At 38.1% G+C, this 20,055-nt stretch overlaps 1 protein-coding gene across 2 annotated transcripts in view; it reads right to left on the bottom strand.

The window, feature by feature from the left end:
- Positions 1-452: 452 nt before the first annotated feature.
- cnih3 (cornichon family AMPA receptor auxiliary protein 3) overlaps positions 453-20,055 on the bottom strand; it is a 106,022-nt gene continuing 86,419 nt past the window's right edge. For both annotated transcript variants that reach the window (XM_003216071.4, XM_062972572.1), the window contains exons 4-6: positions 4,708-4,820; positions 3,806-3,949; positions 453-1,463 (exon numbers count right to left, since the gene is read on the bottom strand). In XM_003216071.4, coding sequence (XP_003216119.1) covers positions 1,436-1,463; positions 3,806-3,949; positions 4,708-4,820 — 285 coding nt within the window. In that variant the 3' untranslated portion in view covers positions 453-1,435. The remainder of the gene's footprint in view (positions 1,464-3,805; positions 3,950-4,707; positions 4,821-20,055) is intronic.

Here is a 20,055-nt window from a genome sequence, read left to right as displayed (position 1 = left end):
TATATTACCCACCTTTCTGATGATTTACAATGAAAGGGAGAAAATTGTTGGATTGTAATTCCCATTATCCTACAGCACTAGTTAACTACTGTGGTTTATGGGAATTGCAGCTCACAGCATCCATGGGGCAACACATTATTTAACTCTATACTAACTAAATATTTTTTTAAATATAATGTGTAACATGTTTTCAAAATCTATCATGACCAGGACACCCTTAAGCACAGTAACTTAGAAGTATATTACCTCAAACGTTGAGTGGAATTTATTCACTAGCAAGTGCATTCAGGATTGCCGCATTTAAAAAAAATGTAAAGTTCATACCGGCTGATACACTAGGAAATATGTACGTATATTTGCATGAGAAAATGTGTGCATATAATATACATCATACACACTCAGCACCAACTGTATTCTTGGTGACTGCCAGATCTCAAATGAAATTAGGAATCTTGTATACAAAAAAGAGAATGACAGTTTATTTCTATTTTCTACAATATTCATTTGGCACAAGGAAAAAACTGAACAGCCCCAGTAACGTTAGATGCAATGGGACCATACAACCCAAGTCACGGGACAAGAATGCTGACTAAAGCAATGTGGTCATTTATAACTCATATTCTGAATTGCGCGAAGTGCTCTGTCACATCTTCATATGTGCAACTAGCATATATTTTCTCCAGTAAGAGAAATATTCGACTATTGAATTCTTGACAAAATTGTCTCAGCCTACATAATGCACTGGTACTACTTTGCTGCACCATGTGTGAAGTGGTTCAGCATTTCTGAAATATTCTAACAGAGAACCATATAAAAGATCTGCAGTTTGGAATGACAAGGTACATATTCTGAATGTATTTCTGCCATGTGTCCTGACAAGACATCTTCCATCTTCATTATGTGAATTACAAGAGCAACTAGTCGCATGTTTTCATTTCTTTCCTCCAACCAGCAATTCAGTTCTGACAACAGCATTTTAGCCACAGTCGCCTTCTTATCTGTAATTACTGTAGGGAACCATTCTTGCTATACAATCCTTCTTCTTCTTCTTGTAATTCTTGCATGATAAAATGGATGTGACAGAATTCCTCTTCCACCGCGTGCAGATGGAGCTCTCTTCAAAAGTAGGTACGTTTATCTTATAAATACATATTTGTTTTGTTTACATTAGAAAATCACAAATCCAAAACCACAAAACACTGAGAGGTAAGAAAGAAAAGCAGTTTGAGCAGCTTCTTATCACTTCAAGTTTTTTCATTTCTGTAGTCAACTGTTTCCCCTAAGGAGGCTTTTTCTTTTCTTTGACATCCTGCATGGAGGTGGGATTCAAAGCTTCCATCTCTCTGCAGTGCTTTATGCATCGAGCATCACTGTAGGCTGCCTTGTCTTTAGTCTGCATCCTTTGTTGCTTCCCGTTTTTAGTAGCATCTTTGAATTAGGAAGTCACTAAAGCGTAGATCATGCTGAATATAAAAGAAAAAGGTACAGGTTGAAAGGATTTCTTTGAAATATATAAAGCCACCTTTATTGTCCTACTCCTTTCATACTCTACAATTTATGCTGACTCTGAAGTCTTGGTTCTTCCCTTGCTATTCATGCTTTTTCACTGTATCTATAGTTTGAAATTAAATTCTGATGGATTTAAAAATAATTACCAAAAATTAAATATTTAAAGCTGCATTACATAATACTTCATTTTTCTGTTTCCTACTCATTTTCACACTTAAATCGTTCCAAATGTGACACTAACAAATAATATCCTTTTTAAAAGTATGTTTGCTTTCTGAAGCTTTTGCTGGCAATCCCCTGAAGTACAGTCAGGGTTTTCTTTAATTAAATGTGACTTTATTTTTTACTTGTTTCTATGATCTCATTCCCAACACAGGATAGAAGAAATGTGAAAATTAATGAGATGGTGATGGAAGAAACATCTATATCCACTGTAGTTCTGGAATATATCTATACAGTGGAATCCATTAGAATGCATATGTAATTTTTAAAATGTTATATAAAACATTTCTAAGGGAATACATTGAAATACTGCAGCAGTAGCCAAGCTAGATATGATCACATATTTGCATGTTTTATATTTCACTGAGTGTTTCTATATTTTGTTGCTTTACATAGACATATTTTATATTTCGTCCATTGATTTCAGGGCATCATGGAAGTTCTGATGGCCATCTCCTGGGACCAAACTCAGGCTTGCTTAGCTTCTGGAAAGTTACTGCATCCTTTGTTTTCAGAGTTGTTTATACATGAAGCTTCTCCTCACACAAAGAGGTAGAAGATATGTGTGTCACATTTAACAGCAAAAACAGAATAAGAGTGCATAATACTGATGGCTCTTTGGTATGGTGGTGAATCCATGGCAATAGAGTGCTGAATCTGCTCCAGATTTTAGTTCAATTTTTAAAGAAGCTATCCCGGTTGCTCTAGCTATTTTAGGAAATCTCAGGATTTGTAAGAATTTTTTTCCACTAAAGAGTCTACAGTCTTCCAGCCAATGGTCCAGAATAGCTGTAGTCTAAAATGATTTTTCTAGGCACAATGTTTATGTGAGACTAACTTCAGTTGTTAATCCCATCCAAAGTAAACCCAGTAAATTGATGGGCAATACATATATCTAGTCAACCGAAAAAGTCACATTCATTCAATGGAACTATCCAACTATCCAGTTGCTGCTATTAGTCCATGGATTAATTACCATCACCTTTAGTTTACTCTTCTGGTATTTCTCACCACCTATTCAAAATCATGTTACACCATACCACCTACTCATATTTAAATTCTGACCTAATGTCATTGCCAAATGTCCTGATAAATTTCTAATTCAGTTGACAGTTTACTTCCTTCTTTTCAAAATTACTTGAGATACAAGCTATCTGTGTGCTTTATTGATTTTATCCACCCTCTGGAATAGCATTGTTCATCTAATGGAACATAAATGCATGTCCTGAACTTGCTCTTACATTAACAGCTCACATAATACTATGTTATGACTGATGGCACACCACTAAGGAGATGCTGCAGAAATGTGTCCCTATCATAACCAAATTACATTTGGACGAAATAATCTCTTTCAGCTCAAATAAAAGGTTTTAACATTGCATGCATAAATTAATAAATGATTACATTAGCAAATGCAAATGCATGGTGCTCATTGTGTTCTTGGATATACAGCTGAGGAAATAAAACACTTGTCATACTGATGCCCAGTTTCCCCACACCAAATATATGATTCAGGCTCTTCTAATAAATAGTCATCTGTATGTGATTAATGATTTGATCCCAAGGGACCTGAGGGGGAAAGTCATATGGTAGTGACTCTTCTAAATCAAAACAGCGATTTAATTTAATAACACTGGTATGTCAAGTAAGAAAATACCAGTGCTTAGAAATGTTACTCAACTAGTGAGGGGTTCTAGGAGTTGCCATTAACGCCAAGCTTTGAAAAATACTAAAATATATAGAACATCATAATTGTTTTCTGGTGAAGATGACAGGGGAGATGATCAACAATTAATCTGAAAGACCCGGCAAAGAGAGGCATATTTCAACTTCTCTTTATAATCATTTTCAGCTACAGTTACTGTACATGCTTCACAGTTTTTGTATACATATTTTTTTCTTCAGCTTTTCTTCAGCTTATGAGGCAGTATTCCCCAATTTGGTGCTTTCCAGACTTGTTGGACTTCATTCTCCAATTGAGTCAGAAGAATAAATAGGAGTTGTCCTCCAAACACATCTGGAGGGCAGCAGATTGGAGACAATCTTTACTTAAGAGAAGTGAGACCAATCTTACCAGTAAAGGTAGTAGAAGAATGAGAGGAGATAAAAAGCTAGTTTACACCAAGCCTCTCTTTGGCAGTAGCGCAAGGTATCTGCATTCATTACTGCTGGCGGATCATATGCTAACTCTGTGCTGTCTGCTGGACAATGGAAATACCTGAAAAAGAGAAGGAAACACCTGGAGAGAATCAGCAATTTTCTGGCATACATTGCACCAAGCCACAAGTCCTCATGAACGCCACATTATCTTGAATCATAACTAGATTTTCTTTGTGTTTTCCTAAAGACCTCTAATTCAAAGCATGAATGTATCTCTTCCACAGAGGAATCAATACAGAGAAACATTACACCTGAAATAAAACCTCACACTTGCAAAATAGTTAGATTTTTTTCATTCCAAGATAATATTTTCCACACATATTCTTCTATAAGTGAAGAAAAATCTTATACCAAAGAGAGACAAAAATAATAACCTGCAAGAAGGACAGATTTATTCATAGAAAACTATGGTGTTGCTTGCTCTTCCTATAAAAAACTCTCTATATTTATTTGTTTACATTTAATAATTTATTTGGTATTTGTCCCCACCAGATTTAAGGCAACACACAATATGATTAAAGCAGATGTAAGTAAATAAGAATGCATATTAAGTTGTATTAAAGCAGCATCAAATTGCAGCAGTGTGTGTCAAATGAAGAAAGTAATATCTGTATACATGCAGCGCTTGCTTGAATGAATGGTCTAGGCTGGTCCCCGTGTCACTCTCAGCATCTCTACACAAGTTAAAATTGCAAGTATTAAATTTAGGCTCTTTCTGCTATACAAACAGTGCAGCAATACATACTATCAGGGAAGGAGAGACTAGATGTGACTATCCCAGAAGCAAACTGATCTCCAAGCAGGATTCTGACTTACCTCCAGAAGTGATAGAAAAGCAGAGGAATATTTAAGCCAAGGGTGAGCCATTCTTGTGCACACAGAAACATTATACAGAAAAGGCAGTGGATTGAATACTCTGGCAATACTAGCTGGGAAGAAGAAGAAAGAAAACAGAAAGGGTTACAAGATACCATTATTAAAAGAAATTACTTCTTGTGTTGTCGAAGGCTTTCATGGCTGGGATCACAGGGTTGTTGTATGTTTTCCGGGCTGTATGGCCATGTTCCAGAAGTATTCTCTCCTGACGTTTCACTCACATCTATGGCAGGCATCCTCAGAGGCCATACAGCCTCATGGCCATACACCCCGGAAAACATACAACAACCCAATTACTCCTTGGTTTAAAAAAATTGTTAGAAAATTAGCCCTATACACATGTGGAAAATTTCATAATGGAGCAGAGTCAGTCTGGTTATATTTAGATCGTCTCAGTCACAGAATTGCTAAGATCGTGAGCATAAACGTTCCTGGTTCCGACCCATACATATGCCTTCATTCCCCATACTAAGGAATCACACTGTCATTTCAAAAGGGGATTAAAATGATAATGAAATTATTTTCTGTATTTTGTGTGGGAGAATAATTAGGAAGTTTTCAAGAATTACTGTTTCCTGCAAAAGAATGAGATGACTATCTGGAATAGGTCCAAATTAAGCACTACTTCTTTTTCAACAGAAATGAATAGTTGCTGAAAGCTTAAAGTATAAAAACAGTGGCTAAGGGCTATCATGCTTAGAGATGTTAAATCCTAGCACAGTGCAAAAAAAAAGACTCAAAGGAATTTGTTAGATACAGCAGTTTTGGCATAGGCAGGCCCTGGTATGGCTTAGAGAGTCTGTGTGTGCTTGCAGTTATACATTTATTGTGCAAAATTCAACTTCAGTTGTGGAATTATGCAATGTTTGTAACATCCTTTCCATACTCGTTGCTTTTTCCATTTGTTTTTCTTCACACAATTAATCTCTTAATGTAGAAAGGATGAAATAGTGTCCAGCACATTAGGGCACCAAATGCTGTCCATCTGGAAATACCCTAAAGCTGGAAGAATTCTGAAAATCCACAGCAAAATATATTCTTCCTCATGTTGTCTTTGAAAGAAATTAGTACATGTCTTTCTGTCTTAATGAATACTTTATATATAGCCTTGTTCTGACATAAACAATTAGCACACACCAAGACTGAGGAATGCAGCACACACAGTCTTTTTAACAAGTGATATTCCATACAGTCCATTCTTAAGGCCAAGGGTTTACATTCAATGAATGTAAAACTAATTTAACAGAGACTACTTTACTGTTTTTGACCTTTTCATCTACTGATGGTGAGCACATGTGAAAGACAAAAATGCTGTTTTAAGTGCACTTGCCAGAGTTTTTTTAATTAGCTAATGGCCATGCTATTCGTTGTAGCAGTGGCTTGTACAAATGTATGCAAAATACATTTTAACCCACAATGCATTTTATCCAATTCACAATGTGATAGCATTGTCATCCAAGTATAATTCCAGAGTGGAATGGGCCACAATTTTTATTGCAAAGTGGGGGAATGTCTTTTCCAAGACTAACTGAAAATAACTTGTCATGTAAAGTGGGGAAACCATAAACTTCTGAAAGTCACTAACTGAAGTTGGAAGACATTTCCATGTAAACCTAGGAGTACTTCAGTGTAGGTCTGCAACTAAATTGACAGCTGGTATGAACTGTGGTCTAGAAAACAGACAAGGAGCATGTTCATCTACAGTGGTTTACACCGAAGCCATTATGGAAGTGAAGGATTAAACTTCAGCTTTGATACAATTTTCATTTTCTTAAAGGACTGTCTGCCTGTCTGTATCTGCATTCAGCTACTCCATATGGTCAGCCACTGAACTGTAGGTTGCAACTTCTACTTTAAGTGGAAGACCTTGGGTGCATTTACATTGTAGACTAATGCAGCTGGACACCACTTTAACTGCCAGGTCTCAATCCTAACCCTATGATCCCATAGCATTGAGCCATTGCGGTTAAAGTACTGTCAAACTGCATTCATTCTATAGTTCAGATGAACCTTATTTAACTTAGACAGCTGTAGCTAACCTGCCAGAAAACACAGGCTATCAGTGTTGGGCAAGGCCATACAGAGCCACTAACATTTTTCTTTCACCTACTCATCTGTGTTAATTAACTCTCTCACACATGCCTCCCTTGATAATGCTTTGGCAGCTTTCTGTATCTCTGGCTTGAGCTGTAATCCTGTCTCCTGGTTTGTCCTATAGTTCTGACATCCACTGGTTTTGGGTTTGTTCTCAGCTCTGATCTCCTGGCACAATTCTTGGCTCCCCTATTACTTCAAAGTATTGCCTATGCTCAACCCTGACATGATTTGGTCCCCTACCCAGTTATGTCAAAATGTATTTCACAGCATCAGCTTATGTTTGAGACATAAGCACTTAGTGTGAAGTAATCTAGGTTGTTGGCTTTCCCAACACCAGCCATTAATGTCTAGATAAACACTTTTATAACCTGGCTTAGCCCCCCAAAGTAGTATTGAACATAGAAAGTTCTATAATGCTTCACAGGTTGCCTTCCATTACATGCATTAGACATAAATTGTGAGGACATAAGCTGTACTCATGCATAAGTCTTGAAATTCTAGTCAAACGTATACTCAAAAAGGCTTGGATGACTTATGCATGGGTCAATGTGTTGTGCCTTAACTCTTATAAAAAAAGAACAATTCCCTTCTCTAAGCAGAGTGGCTAAAAACTTAGTCCACACCAGGAGAACCTAAAAGAAGTACCAACCTCCTCTATTCTGTCTGGTGTTGCTTTTGGCCTTTTGAATGCCTGGGTGAGAAAATAGCAACAGTAGGCAGGAGTAGTTTCCACTTTAGGTGGCACTGGGGTTTCCCCCGCTTGATATCCACAAGTCATATCAAGCCTGCCTTCAATGTATACACAAGTTTATATGTTAGTTTTGATCTTTGCAGAAATGAAGCAGAAATTGTACATTCTTCAAGCCAATGGCAAAGGCCAAAGGGTCACTTGGTACTTCCATTTCTTTCGACCCATTTCTTGCCCCAGGATCATGAGACTTCTCTGCCAAAGAGTGTAGGTGCCTCACCAAACTACAACTCCTATAATTCCATACCACTGAGCCATGACAGTGAAAGTGATGTCAAACTATATTGCGGTGTAGATGCATCCTCTACTTCAGAAGGAGGAATTTGCAAGACCATCTCTGAATATTCCTTGCCTAAGACAATCCTGTTAAATTAATGGGCTCACACAAGATGATGGCACACACACAAGATGTTTCTATGCAACATTTTTTCAAAGAATTGCATCCATTGCTGACACATTCCCAACTTAAATAGCTTTAAATATTGGGTTATTTTGTTTGATAGATGCCCACCATTTAAAGCACCTTTTATGTGTGATCATAATTAATCTTCCTTGCTGTAACAATTGTAACTATGCTATAAATCAGTGGTGAAAAGAAAAGTCCAGTGGTGATAAATGATCAGCAGTGCATGGACCTCATAGTGTGAATTTTATCATGATTTATCATCAGTAAAAGATAAAACACAGTGGAGATGCTCTCACTGAAAGGGAAAAACCCAACAAACAGGAGGCAGGAGGCATTAATTAAGGTGGCAAGCCCCAAGGCCTTAACCACACTTACAAAGGAAATTATTTGAAGCATATAAATAGCAAGCAAAAACTGGCTGGATCTCATTATAATGCAACTATTGTGTCAATGCACTAATTTGGCAACAGATGGACTTGCATTTGCCACCTATCTGAATTTCTACATTTCTTAAACCAGTTCCTCTACAGCCCAACCCTAAAGTATTGAAAGTCTTTGTGTTTAGAGAAAAGCGGACTAGATCACTAGGAGAGGATACTTATTATTGATTTGATATTTGAGACTATCTGACTGTTATAAGCAAGTATTATATAAAGAGCGAGCTAAAAATCTATAGTATTGTAAGAAATATGTTCTTTGTGTTGTCGAAGGCTTTCATGTTCGGAATCACAGGGTTGTTGTGTATTTTCCAGGCTGTATGGCTATGTTCCAGAAGTATTCTCTCCTGACGTTTCACCCACATCTATGGCAGGCATCCTCAGAGGTTGTGAGGTATACAACTTCATAACCTTATACCTCACAACCTCTGAGGATGCCTGCCATAGATGTGGGTGAAACATCAGGAGAGAATACTTCTGGAACATGGCCATACAGCCAGGAAAACACACAACAACCCCAATATGTTCTTTGTCAAAGATGTGGTGGCCACTGTCTCTCTATGGTGCCCACCATAAAGTATGGACAGCAGATTAAACATGCACGCAATCACATATCACAATGCTGTTCAAGATGGGAACAGCTGAAGTTCCATGTGTGTGTTTAGCATGGCCAGAATCTGAAAATGCAAAAACTCATAGAATGGAGAATTCTGCAAGTTGTTTTACTTTTTTGTTTACTGTGCAAGGAGATATCAAAAAAAATACTTCCCCATGCAATTGAAACTAATTAATGACATCAGCAACAACAACTGGTCCTTGGCCACCCACTGCTACCACATATAGCTCAACACAAGTCATTTTATGCCTGTAAGTGGACAATAGGGTCAAGTCTTTCACGAGACAAGCAACGGTTTCGTCTAAATGTTAGGAGAAGAATCAGAACCAAGCCTAAGTGAGTATGTACAGAATGAATGGAAGCACTGTAATCTGCAGGTGCAGGTAAAAGGGAAAGTGTCCTACTAAGTCATAAATCAGTGCAAGGAGTAACCAAAAATGTGGACAACTCAACTGGATCAAAGTTTTGAAAGTTAGATATGCAGCGCCATGTGGGGAGTTCACAGAATCTAGTTGACCGGAGGTTTTCTCCATGTGCCCCCCCCCCCCCCCCACAAACACACACAATTCCTGGTCTCCTGGCTAACAGAAATGGGATCCTTTCTAATTCAAATAACAATCACATTTCAGAAATGCTCTGTAGAAATCAAACCAAAAGGTCATATCTACTTGAATCATTCACAATCCTTTCATATACCAAATTAAAAGTGCATTAAATAAACCCAATGCCTAAAACTGGGCCGGGGGGGGGGGGGGGGGAGAACAGCCTTGTCAAGACGTGCCATTATTGCATCATCACATTTGGAGCAACACCTACATCCTGAGCAGGCAGACATCATTGGAGAGTGAAACACAATGTATTGGTCAGATACTTTTTGTGGCATGTCTGACAAAACAGCTTAAACTCATCATATATAAGTAAGAATCTTTTTTAGACCTTTTATGGATAATGGTTCAATTTTCTTGGTGATTTTTTTCAGTTAACATTTCAACATTTTCCACTCACATATGGGATCGCTGCAGGAGAACAAGCCAATTAGTGACTAGCATTTAAGTCTTCATTGTGCATCTCAGGAAAGCTGAAAATGTCTAGAGCATATCCCTGTGGAAATGTGATCTGCTGCAATTTGTTATACATTATTGCTTACTAAAAACAGATGTGAAGATTGATCCTCTCACCCACTAGAGAAGTTTCAGGTCAGGAAGGAATTCATGATTTTTAGAGCAAGGAAATAACTGAATTTCAATTTAGCTTCTCTCTGAGAGCTCAAGGACTGTTAGCCTGGGTTCACTGAAAAATATCAGCTGCTGAAGGAACACCTCTGTGAGGATAACAGCCAATTACCCTATTTAACAACTATTAAATAGTGCTAATTGCAAGCTACAGACCCAAGCAGGATGGGTTTAGAAGAAACAAGGGGAAGCAAGAGAACAGGATGATACATGCAAGTAGGAGCACTTCCAAAACGGGTGTATTAAATTGGAATAAGCACCCAGCTGGGATAAACACATGGTACCAGCTCTCTCCCTGTCCTGCAGACTTTACTCTGGGATTTCTAATGAAGGAAGGGCACTCATTTACTAAGGTACACCAAGAACTAAACATATTTTTTGTATATTTTACTATGAGCACTTTGACAATCACATCAATTCCAATCCCACAGGATTAGTCACAATAAAGTGCTCTAGGCAAATACGTATGCATGGTATATATGTATAATAAATGCTTTGTGGGGGAAGTACAATTTGCTTTAAACTTATTACCATAGTTCTTCAGTATCAGGACTGACTTTGTGGTTCTTCTAGGCGGAATTTAAGGCACTGAACCTAATTTTTAACCATAAAATCATCAAGTGCTTCACATAAGAAAAGTCTTCTTCACAATATTCCACCAGAACTTTCCAAGTCAATAAAAGCACCTCTTTATAAAAGGCATATGTGAACCAATGGACAGGGTGATACACTGCAATCACTTGCAGTGGCTGCTGCCCCATAGGAGGGGACTTTCATAGTCCTTACACATTCCCTAAACTAGTGAACACATAGAGATCATAAATAGGAACCAGCCTAGGTTACTGCATTACAGTAATCCAACTATGTAATTACATGGGTCTTTTGCAAATGCTACATCTTTCAAGGTTTGATGTCACTCTTTGTTATTGTTGATCTATTTCATTTTGTTTGATACCAAAAATTCCCCCCTCCCTCATTTGATACTGCTGGACATAACCGTCAACAGAAATGTGGTGAGCACTGGAGGACACCTCTTTTACAGAAGCAACGTAAGGGATTAGCAAACACTATGTAAACATGAATTGACATGGGGAAACTTGGCAGTATGGCACATGATGTACATAAGCAGTCCCAACAATAGTGCTACGCATCCTCCAATTAGGGACCTTTTTAGCAAGGACAAGCTCAATTCTTCCTCTGCCATCCCATTTTTTCATCTGCTTTTAAAATTTCCCAGTTTCGCTCTCTTCCTCTTACTTTCCCTTTTGTCCTTATCTTACTTCAGTTGCTGAAAATAGAGTAACAGATAAGTTTCCACCCAACTAACTCAGCAGGATGTGTGTCTGTGCATGGAAAGGAAGCTTGTATGGGTGTAAGCAAGGTGAGTGACACAGATATTTGGGAAATGTAAAACAATATAAAGCCTTGCACAATTGAATAAGGAAACCTTATTGTGCATATTCAGCCATATAGTATGAGTTAGTCACTAAGTCATTTCAAGGAGATCTTGTAGCTGTACAGTTTAATGAATAATATGGATAAATTTAAATAAGTATAGATTTGAAGTTAGTACAGGCAGTCCCCGAGTAACAAACATCCGACTCAACAAACAATTCATAGTTAAGAACACAACAGGAAGTCAGAGGAAATCTACTCCTATGAAGGGAAATTCATTCCTGGAAGAATTATCATGGGGAAAAGTTGTCTCCACTGAAGCTTTATCATCAATCCTTGTTTCCACAACAAGCCAATTTCTTCAAAATCAAATTATCACCGCGACAGAAAGTGAGATGAAATATTCTGAACAGGGACACAGACAGCAAAACAAATACTATAGGGGTGCCAACCCTTCCTTATGCTACCCGAAGCTTATGTATATAATGGCTGAAATTACACTTTAAAATGTACCTGTTCCAACTAACGTACAAATTTAACTTAAGAACAAACCTACAGCAACTATCTTGTTCAAATTAACATTGCTATGAGCCGCTTGGGCTTCCAATGATAATGCCAAATCCAAAAGCTTCCTCAAAGTATGAGTTTAGTCTTTCAAGGACTGGGCTCAGGCTGTGGCGCAGGCTGGAGAGCAGCTGCAATCAATCACTGCAATGAATCACTGACCAGGAGGTCATGAGTTCGAGGCCCGGCTCGGAGCCTATGTTTGTTTGTCTTTGTTCTATGTTAAAAGGCATTGAATGTTTGCCTATATGTGTAATGTGATCCGCCCTGAGTCCCCTTCGGGGTGAGAAGGGCGGAATATATAAATGCTGTAAATAAGGAGTAGGCAAGATCTTTGCTGAATACAGAATTGGTCAACAACACCATCTTTTCTAAATCTAGTCCTTACTGCTTTTCTTTGAGTCCATTACTGCACACAGTTATAGCAATATCTTATCCATCTCTCTTTCATTTTAATAGCATGATTCTGATATCTGTTGCAGCTTTATCAGGAATGCACTAAAGGCATAATAAACTTGCACCGTCTGCCACTCATACTTTATGAAGTACATGCGTAACCCTCATCCCCTGGCATTGAGATTTCGCTTATGTACTGGACAATGGAGCAACATAAAAACAGCACACAGCAGTTCACAAGACAAGTGCGATGGATGACACTCCAGAAAGCAAATTATTTCCATTCAAAGCTATTCATAATATTCTTCTTCATTTCCCTTTCCTCTCTTCATGCCTGCCTCCCTGCTGCCATCCACTGAACGTGGGAGGCAAGGAGACAGGCAACTTATTCTGAAGACTCATGCAACTGCAACAGCCCTGTCGTTTACCTAAACAGAAAAAACGCTCCACTTCTTCTCTTAACAAACAAGGGACACTTTACTGAAATAGTCTGAAAATAAATTATTCATGGAACAAAAGAGGATTTCCACGAACCAGCATGACGTTTTGTACTTAATGTATTTTTAGCCTACTCAAAATTGTTTTTTCTGTGCTAACAAAAGGCCAGCTAACAAAAAAGAATCACATTTTCTTCATGACTTGTCTTTAGGGATAACGTGCAAAGATCACGCAGAGTTGCCAATAATCTGCAGGTATCTCAAGGGACATTTAGAGTTCAGACCATCCATGACAAAAAGGAAGCAGAATATATCTTCTTCATTACCATACAAGCCAATCTATGCATGACTTGCAAGAGGCCTGCTATAATTATTTTAGCTTATCATTCTATGTTTTACTTGCAGTCAGAAGAGCTGGCAACATGTATAAGCACGGGACAAGAACAAAACCAGATATTGTTCACAGAACTGCTTCTAAGACTGTTTGTTTAAAGTTTTAACAGAAGGCAGTTGCTAGCTCTCATGGGTTTGGAGCAGTCTAGATATTTTTCAGATAGATTTACAATCAGTCCTACATGTTTTCTCAAAAGTAATTCCCGTGAAATCCAATGGAGTTTACTCGTGGTTAAGTGCTTACAGGATTGCAGCCTAACATTAACATTGTCTAGTCATCTAACTTGTTCACGATAATATCATGAGGGACCTTGTCAAATCAAAATATGCTAGATCCACAGGATTCCTTTCACTTACCAAGCTTGTAATTTTATCAAAAAAAGGAGGAAATATTAGTCTAGCACGACTTGTTTTTGAAAAACCCATCTTGACTTTTCGTGATCAAGATGTTCCTTTGTAAGTGCTTTGACTGTCACTCAATCTTTCCTGGTACTAATGTCAGATTGACTGGGTGGTAATTTTGGGGGGCTCTTTTTCCCCGTTCTGAAGATGAGGCTATTATTTGTCCTCCTTGGGTCTACTGGGACTTCTCCTTTACTCCAGGAATTATCAAAGACTATTGTCAGGGCTTCTGAGATCACTTCCGCCAATTCTTTTGATATCCTTGGCTGGATGAAGTTCCCCTGGCCCTGGAGGCATTAATTCGTTTAGAGTAGCCAGATATTCCTGTACTTTTTATCTATTCTGCACTGCACTTTCCCTACTGCATTATCTGCTCCATTTCCCCCAATTTAAGCACTATTTACCTTTTGGGAAAAGATCAAAGTAAAGAAAGTGTTGAATATTTCTACCTTTTCTCTCTCCCCTGTTAGCTTTTCACCATCTTTTCTATAAAGGAGCCCTACCTTTTATGTGTTCTTACTTTTGTAATGGACATAACAAAAAAGCCCATTTTTAAAACCTGTTTAGCATACCTGAACTCATTCTGTGCTTTACCTTTGCTGACTTTCTCCCTACACAATGTTTGCTATTAGGTTGACTTTAGTTTACTGGCTGCCTCCTTCTTCTGTTTTTTTTTTCCTCCATGCCCATTTTAGATCTTAGTTCAGTTGAAATTTCTTCAATTGTCCATTTTGGTTTCTTTATTATTATTTTTCCTCACTGGAAGTGTTTGTGATTATGCCTTTAATATCCCACTTTTAAGAAACTTTCTTTTATCATGATCTTTCTTCTTTTTTAGCATTTCTGACCATGGGATTATACCCAGTGTCTTCCCCTTTCTGCTGTATAACAAACTCCAAGAGAACATGGACATTCCCACCAAAGGTTTCAACATTTCCACACCATCAATGAGGTCATCGTGATTGGATAAGATCAGGCTTAAAATAGCTGGTCCCCTTGTTGCCTCTTCCACCTTCTAGTCAATGAAACTGTTTGCAAAGCAAGTGGGGAATTTGTTGGAATCTATATTCTTGGCAGAGTTTGATTTCCAACAAATATCAGGATAGCTGAAATGTCCCATTAATGCTACATCATTCCTTTCTAATTGTTTGGTCACCTGTTCTAAGAGGATAGCATCCAAGAACTCTAGTCTGGTTTAAGGGTCTGTAGTAGACCCCCCACAATGACACTATTGTTTCTCCCCCTATAAATTTTTATTCAACTTGGTTTTCCAGAATTAACATCAAGGATCTTGTTGTGGATGAGTCCCTGAGTAGTAGTAACAACAGGGAGTTGGAGAGTAGGCAGGCAGAAAGGTCTACTCAGGAACAAGATCCTATAGAAGAGCAACAGCAGAAGAGGATTCGGCAAATACTTACTGAACCCACTGATGAAGAGTCTTTTGAAGGGTTTGATGGGGGTGATGGGTTTGACAATGAAGCAGTTTCTATGAGAAGTGCTGGGAGTGACACTGATGAGGTTGTGGATGAGATGGATTGGACAAAAGTAGCAGAAGTGGGTGAGGAGCCTACAAGTAGTGGCACATTCAGAAGATCTATTGGGAATGAAACTTGGAGGGAAGATGATTTGTCTGCTGTTTGGGAGGATGTAAGTAGAAGCAAGAGAAGGGCCGCTTGGCAGGCAAGGCAAAGAGCAGCTCAGGCAGCACTGTTACGGGTTTGTTGAAAAACAAACTGCGTGCAGTCCTGTCCAGACTTATCCAGTTTGTTGTTGTATCCACAATGAGCAAAAGAAAAACAAGCCACGAAAATGGAAGAGAAAATCAAAAATTTACTCTTAAGTAGCAGAGTCAAAAATCATAATAAAACTTCCAGCAACAAAAACTCACATAAAGTCTCTTGCATTAAATTCATGCATCTTCATAGTAGGCTCTCAGCAAGCATTCAGTAAGTCCCCCAGTAAGTCCCCAAAAGACATTACAAACATTCCCAGATATACCCCATTCAGGGAGTGGCTCAAGCCTGTTAGCCCTGATTGTTCCAATTACTCAACCATGAGTTGTAATTGACCAGGTGTTTTTCTCTTAACACACACACACACAAGTAGTGATCCCACAGAAACTTAGTCACATACATGCATATACAGTAATACCCCTCCTTGTGTTAGGAGGAAAAACATAGTACATTTTACATAGTACATTCAAAAATTCCTAAATCGTTTAAGACCTGTTCATGTTTCTGAACACTTAGTGGCTTTGTCAATATAACAGCCAGATTTAGAGATGTCAATCTCACCATTCTTTACTGCATCTCTTACACAACTGTATTTTATATCTACATGCTTGCTTCTTTGTTTTACTCTGGCTTGTGTTGCCATCAAAATGCATGTTTGGTTATCTTCATATATTTTTGTAGGATCTTCAACAGGTATTTGCAAATCTTTCAATAATTGTTTTATCACACAGATTTCTGTATATGCTAAGCTGAGAGCACCAAATTCAGCTTCACTGGAACTTAAAGCAACAAACCCCTGCTTTTTGGATTTCCAATCTATGACTGTATTAGAAAATTTAACTAAAACTCCAGTTGTTGATTTCCTATCTGCACTGTTTCCAAAATCACTGTCTGCATATACTTCTAAAGACAGTGAGTCATCCGGACTTAAAACTAAACAAAAATCTTGAGTTTGTTTTAAATATCTTGCTACTCTCTTAAGTCCATTCCATGCTGAAATGAATGGATTGCTTGCATATCTACTTAAGAAATTTACAGCAAATGCTATGTCTGCTCTTGTGTAATTGCTTATGTATAACAACTGCCCAATAATGCTTTTATACAAAATCTTTTCTTCAAATGGTTCAGAATTTTCTACTTCATTTGTAAAACCTAAAATCATGGGTAACTGAACCCCTTTACAATCTTTCATGTTTAGCTTTTCCAAAATTTGCAATATTTTTCCTTTTTGACTCAACATAAAACCTTGTTCAGTTCTCATAATTTGTACTCCAAGAAAATACTGTATTGAACCTAGGTTTCTCAGTTTGAAATGTTTGCCTAGTTCTTCTGCAAACTGATCAATTTCTGATTGACTCTCAGCTGCAAAACATAAGTCATCTACATATACAAAAAGTATTTGATAATCGTGCTGTATATTTCTTATATACACACATGGGTCGGGTCGGCTTCTCTGAAAACCCATTTCGGTCAAAGCATCATTCAAACAATCATTCCAGGCAAGCCCCGCCTGTTTGAGACCATAGAGTGCCCGGTTTAATTTGAAAACTGTGTTGGTATTTCTGCACTTAGAACCTGGTGGAGGTATTATATATAAGTTTTCCTTTAAATTAGCATTCAGATATGCTGTGCTTATATCAAAATGATATGTTTTTAAATTTAGACACGCTGCAAGACTTAAAATTAATCTTACAGAACTGGGGCTCACAGTGGGTGAGTACACCTCTGTATAATCTATGTCCCTGATCTGTGTAAACCCTCTAGCTACAAGATGCGCTTTGTAGCGTACCTTACCATCAGAATCAATTTTCTGCTTGAAAACCCATCTTGTATCAATAGGATTACTTCCTTCTGGTAAAGTTGCAGGTTCATATACATTTAACCTTTCCATGCTTTTTAATTCTTCATTTATAGCCTCTAACCATTTTTCTTTCTCCCCTTGTGGCAAACTCTATTTCCTCAAAAGTCTGAAGTTCATGGTTGACCAAACATATTCTTACATTTTGAATTTTAAATCTATCAGGTTTCTTCCTGGTTCTTTCACTCCTTCTGAGACCTATGTCCTGGCTAGTACTTGGCATGGCATCTTGTTGCTCATTTACTTCTGGTCTTATATCTACTTCTTCAGGTTCACTTACTTCTATCTTGGGATGCCTAGTTCTGACTAGCTCAGGCTGAGTAACTTGACTACTTGAGAGTTGGTGACTAGCAGATGTTGGCTTTGCAATACTACCCTGCTCTGATTGTTTACCTTGCTCACGAGTTTTCTCATTTGAAATAGGAAGGAAAACTTCATGATTAGCATGTATTTTATCCCAGTTTTGGCTATGAGCAAAATTTGCAGATCTAGATATTACAATTGTACCATCTTTGTCTAAAAACCGCCAAGCTTTGGCTCCTTGAGCATACCCAACCATGGTTAACCTCCTGGCTTTGTCTTGTCCTTTCTTTCTTATTGCTTTGGGTACAAAAACCCATGCCTGTGTTCCAAAAGTTCGTAAATGCCCTAATGGAGGTTTCTTACCATATAACAAAAAATAAGGTGTGTTCTGAATAGGCTCACACCAGAGTCTGTTTATAAGATAACATGCACTTAACATTGCTTCTCCCCAAAGATTTTGTGGTAACCCTGAATCTTCTAATAATGAATCTTTCACTGTTTGTATTTTCCTCACAAATCTTTCTATTTTTCCATTTTCTGCACTCTGATAAGCACATGTAAGTCGGTGCTTTATCCCCTCCTGCTTTAGAAAATGTTCCAAATTGTGTGAGGTAAATTCTCCTCCTCTATCTGTTTGTAGAGCTTTTACTCCAGCTCCAAACTGCCTCTTAACATATGCCACCCAATTTTAAAAAATTTCAAAAACCTCACTCTTTTGTTTTAACAGAAAACTCCATGCAAAATTTGAATAATCATCTAAAATACACAAAACATAAATTGCTCCACCTTTACTTGGCTGAAAAGGACCAATTAAATCAGCATGTACTAATTGAAAAGCTTCTTCTGAGTTCCTTAAGCTTTTCTTACTAATTGGAGCTGACTGTGCTTTTGTTTTCTTACATACATTGCAATCCAGAAACTTCTTGCAATCTTTCAAAGTAATGCCTTCACTGAAATCTTGCATTTTATATAATACTTTGAAACTTGGGTGACCTAGTGCTCTATGTAAATCATGAATGCAACCTTGATGTAATGGAGCATTCTTACTAATTACATTTACCTCATTTGTATTACCTCTTGGGGTTAAGACATACAAATCTTCCTGTAATACCCCAATTCCACATAACTTATTCCCTTTCAGAATCCTGACCTTGACTCCAAAAAAGTTCACTGCATACCCTTCTTTATCTAGTTTCCCAACAGATAAAAGATTATAGTCAATTTCTGGAACTAAAAATACATTTCTTAATGTTCTCCCCAAATGTTTAACAAAAACTTCCCCTTGACCTTGAACTGGATAAAGCTTTCCATCTGCAAGGGTAACATTTGAGCATTCAGGATCTACAGGATTCTGAATTAAATTTTTGTTGTTCACTATGTGCTGGGAACACCCAGAGTCCACATAAAATATGTCCTCATCTGCTGGACTTCTTTGGGACTTTACAATTCTTACATGCGATGAACCCCTCCTTTGGTTCACCTTCTTCCCTTGCTTCCTTTGTTGCTTTGGACAGCTTCTCTTTAAGTGGTTTGGAGACCCACAGTTGAAACACTTTTTCACCACACAGACTCTCTCTGTCTCTTCCTCGTGTGCAACTCCAGATGACTGCTTCTCCTGGGAACGTCCTGCTGTGTTTGCAGACTCCAGGCCACGATCTCTCCTTCTCTCCCAATCTGCCAAAAGTCTTGCACAAATGTATTGCAGGTTTAATTGTGATTGTGGGAGCGACTCTAGGGAATTCACTATTCCGTCAAAAGAATCATCCATTGAGGACAACACAATAAAACATTTGTTTGCCTCTGTAAGTTTAAAGTCTCTCTCCTCTAGCTGCAAAAACAAACTCTGCAATGTCTGCAAATGGTCCTTGAGACTTTCATTTCTCTTCAGTCTCTTTCTATATAGTCGTCTCGCTAGTACAGCCACTGTTGCTGCTGAGTCTGAAGCATGCACCTCTCTCAGTCTTACCCAAATCGCGTTGGCAGTAGGCAGGCTGCATATATGGATGAGCTGGTCATCGTCAACACCCAGGATAAGCGTTGCTTTGGCCCTTTCCTGTGCCCTTTGTTGCTCTGCTGTAGCTGGTTGTTGGACTGGGTTCTCTGTACATTCCCATAAGGATTCCCTCCTTAAATAACTTTCCATTCTTACTTTCCAAATGGAATAGTTATTGCCATTAAGCCTGGCCATTGGGAAAGCTGCAAGATTCACCCCAGGATCCATCTTCCTTGTTTGCAAGTAAATTCAAAATGCAAAACAAAACAATTTCTTCT

This window comes from Anolis carolinensis, chromosome 1 (genome assembly GCF_035594765.1).
Source record: "Anolis carolinensis isolate JA03-04 chromosome 1, rAnoCar3.1.pri, whole genome shotgun sequence".
NCBI lineage: Eukaryota > Metazoa > Chordata > Lepidosauria > Squamata > Dactyloidae > Anolis > Anolis carolinensis.
This window is presented reverse-complemented; position numbering and strand designations above follow the sequence as displayed.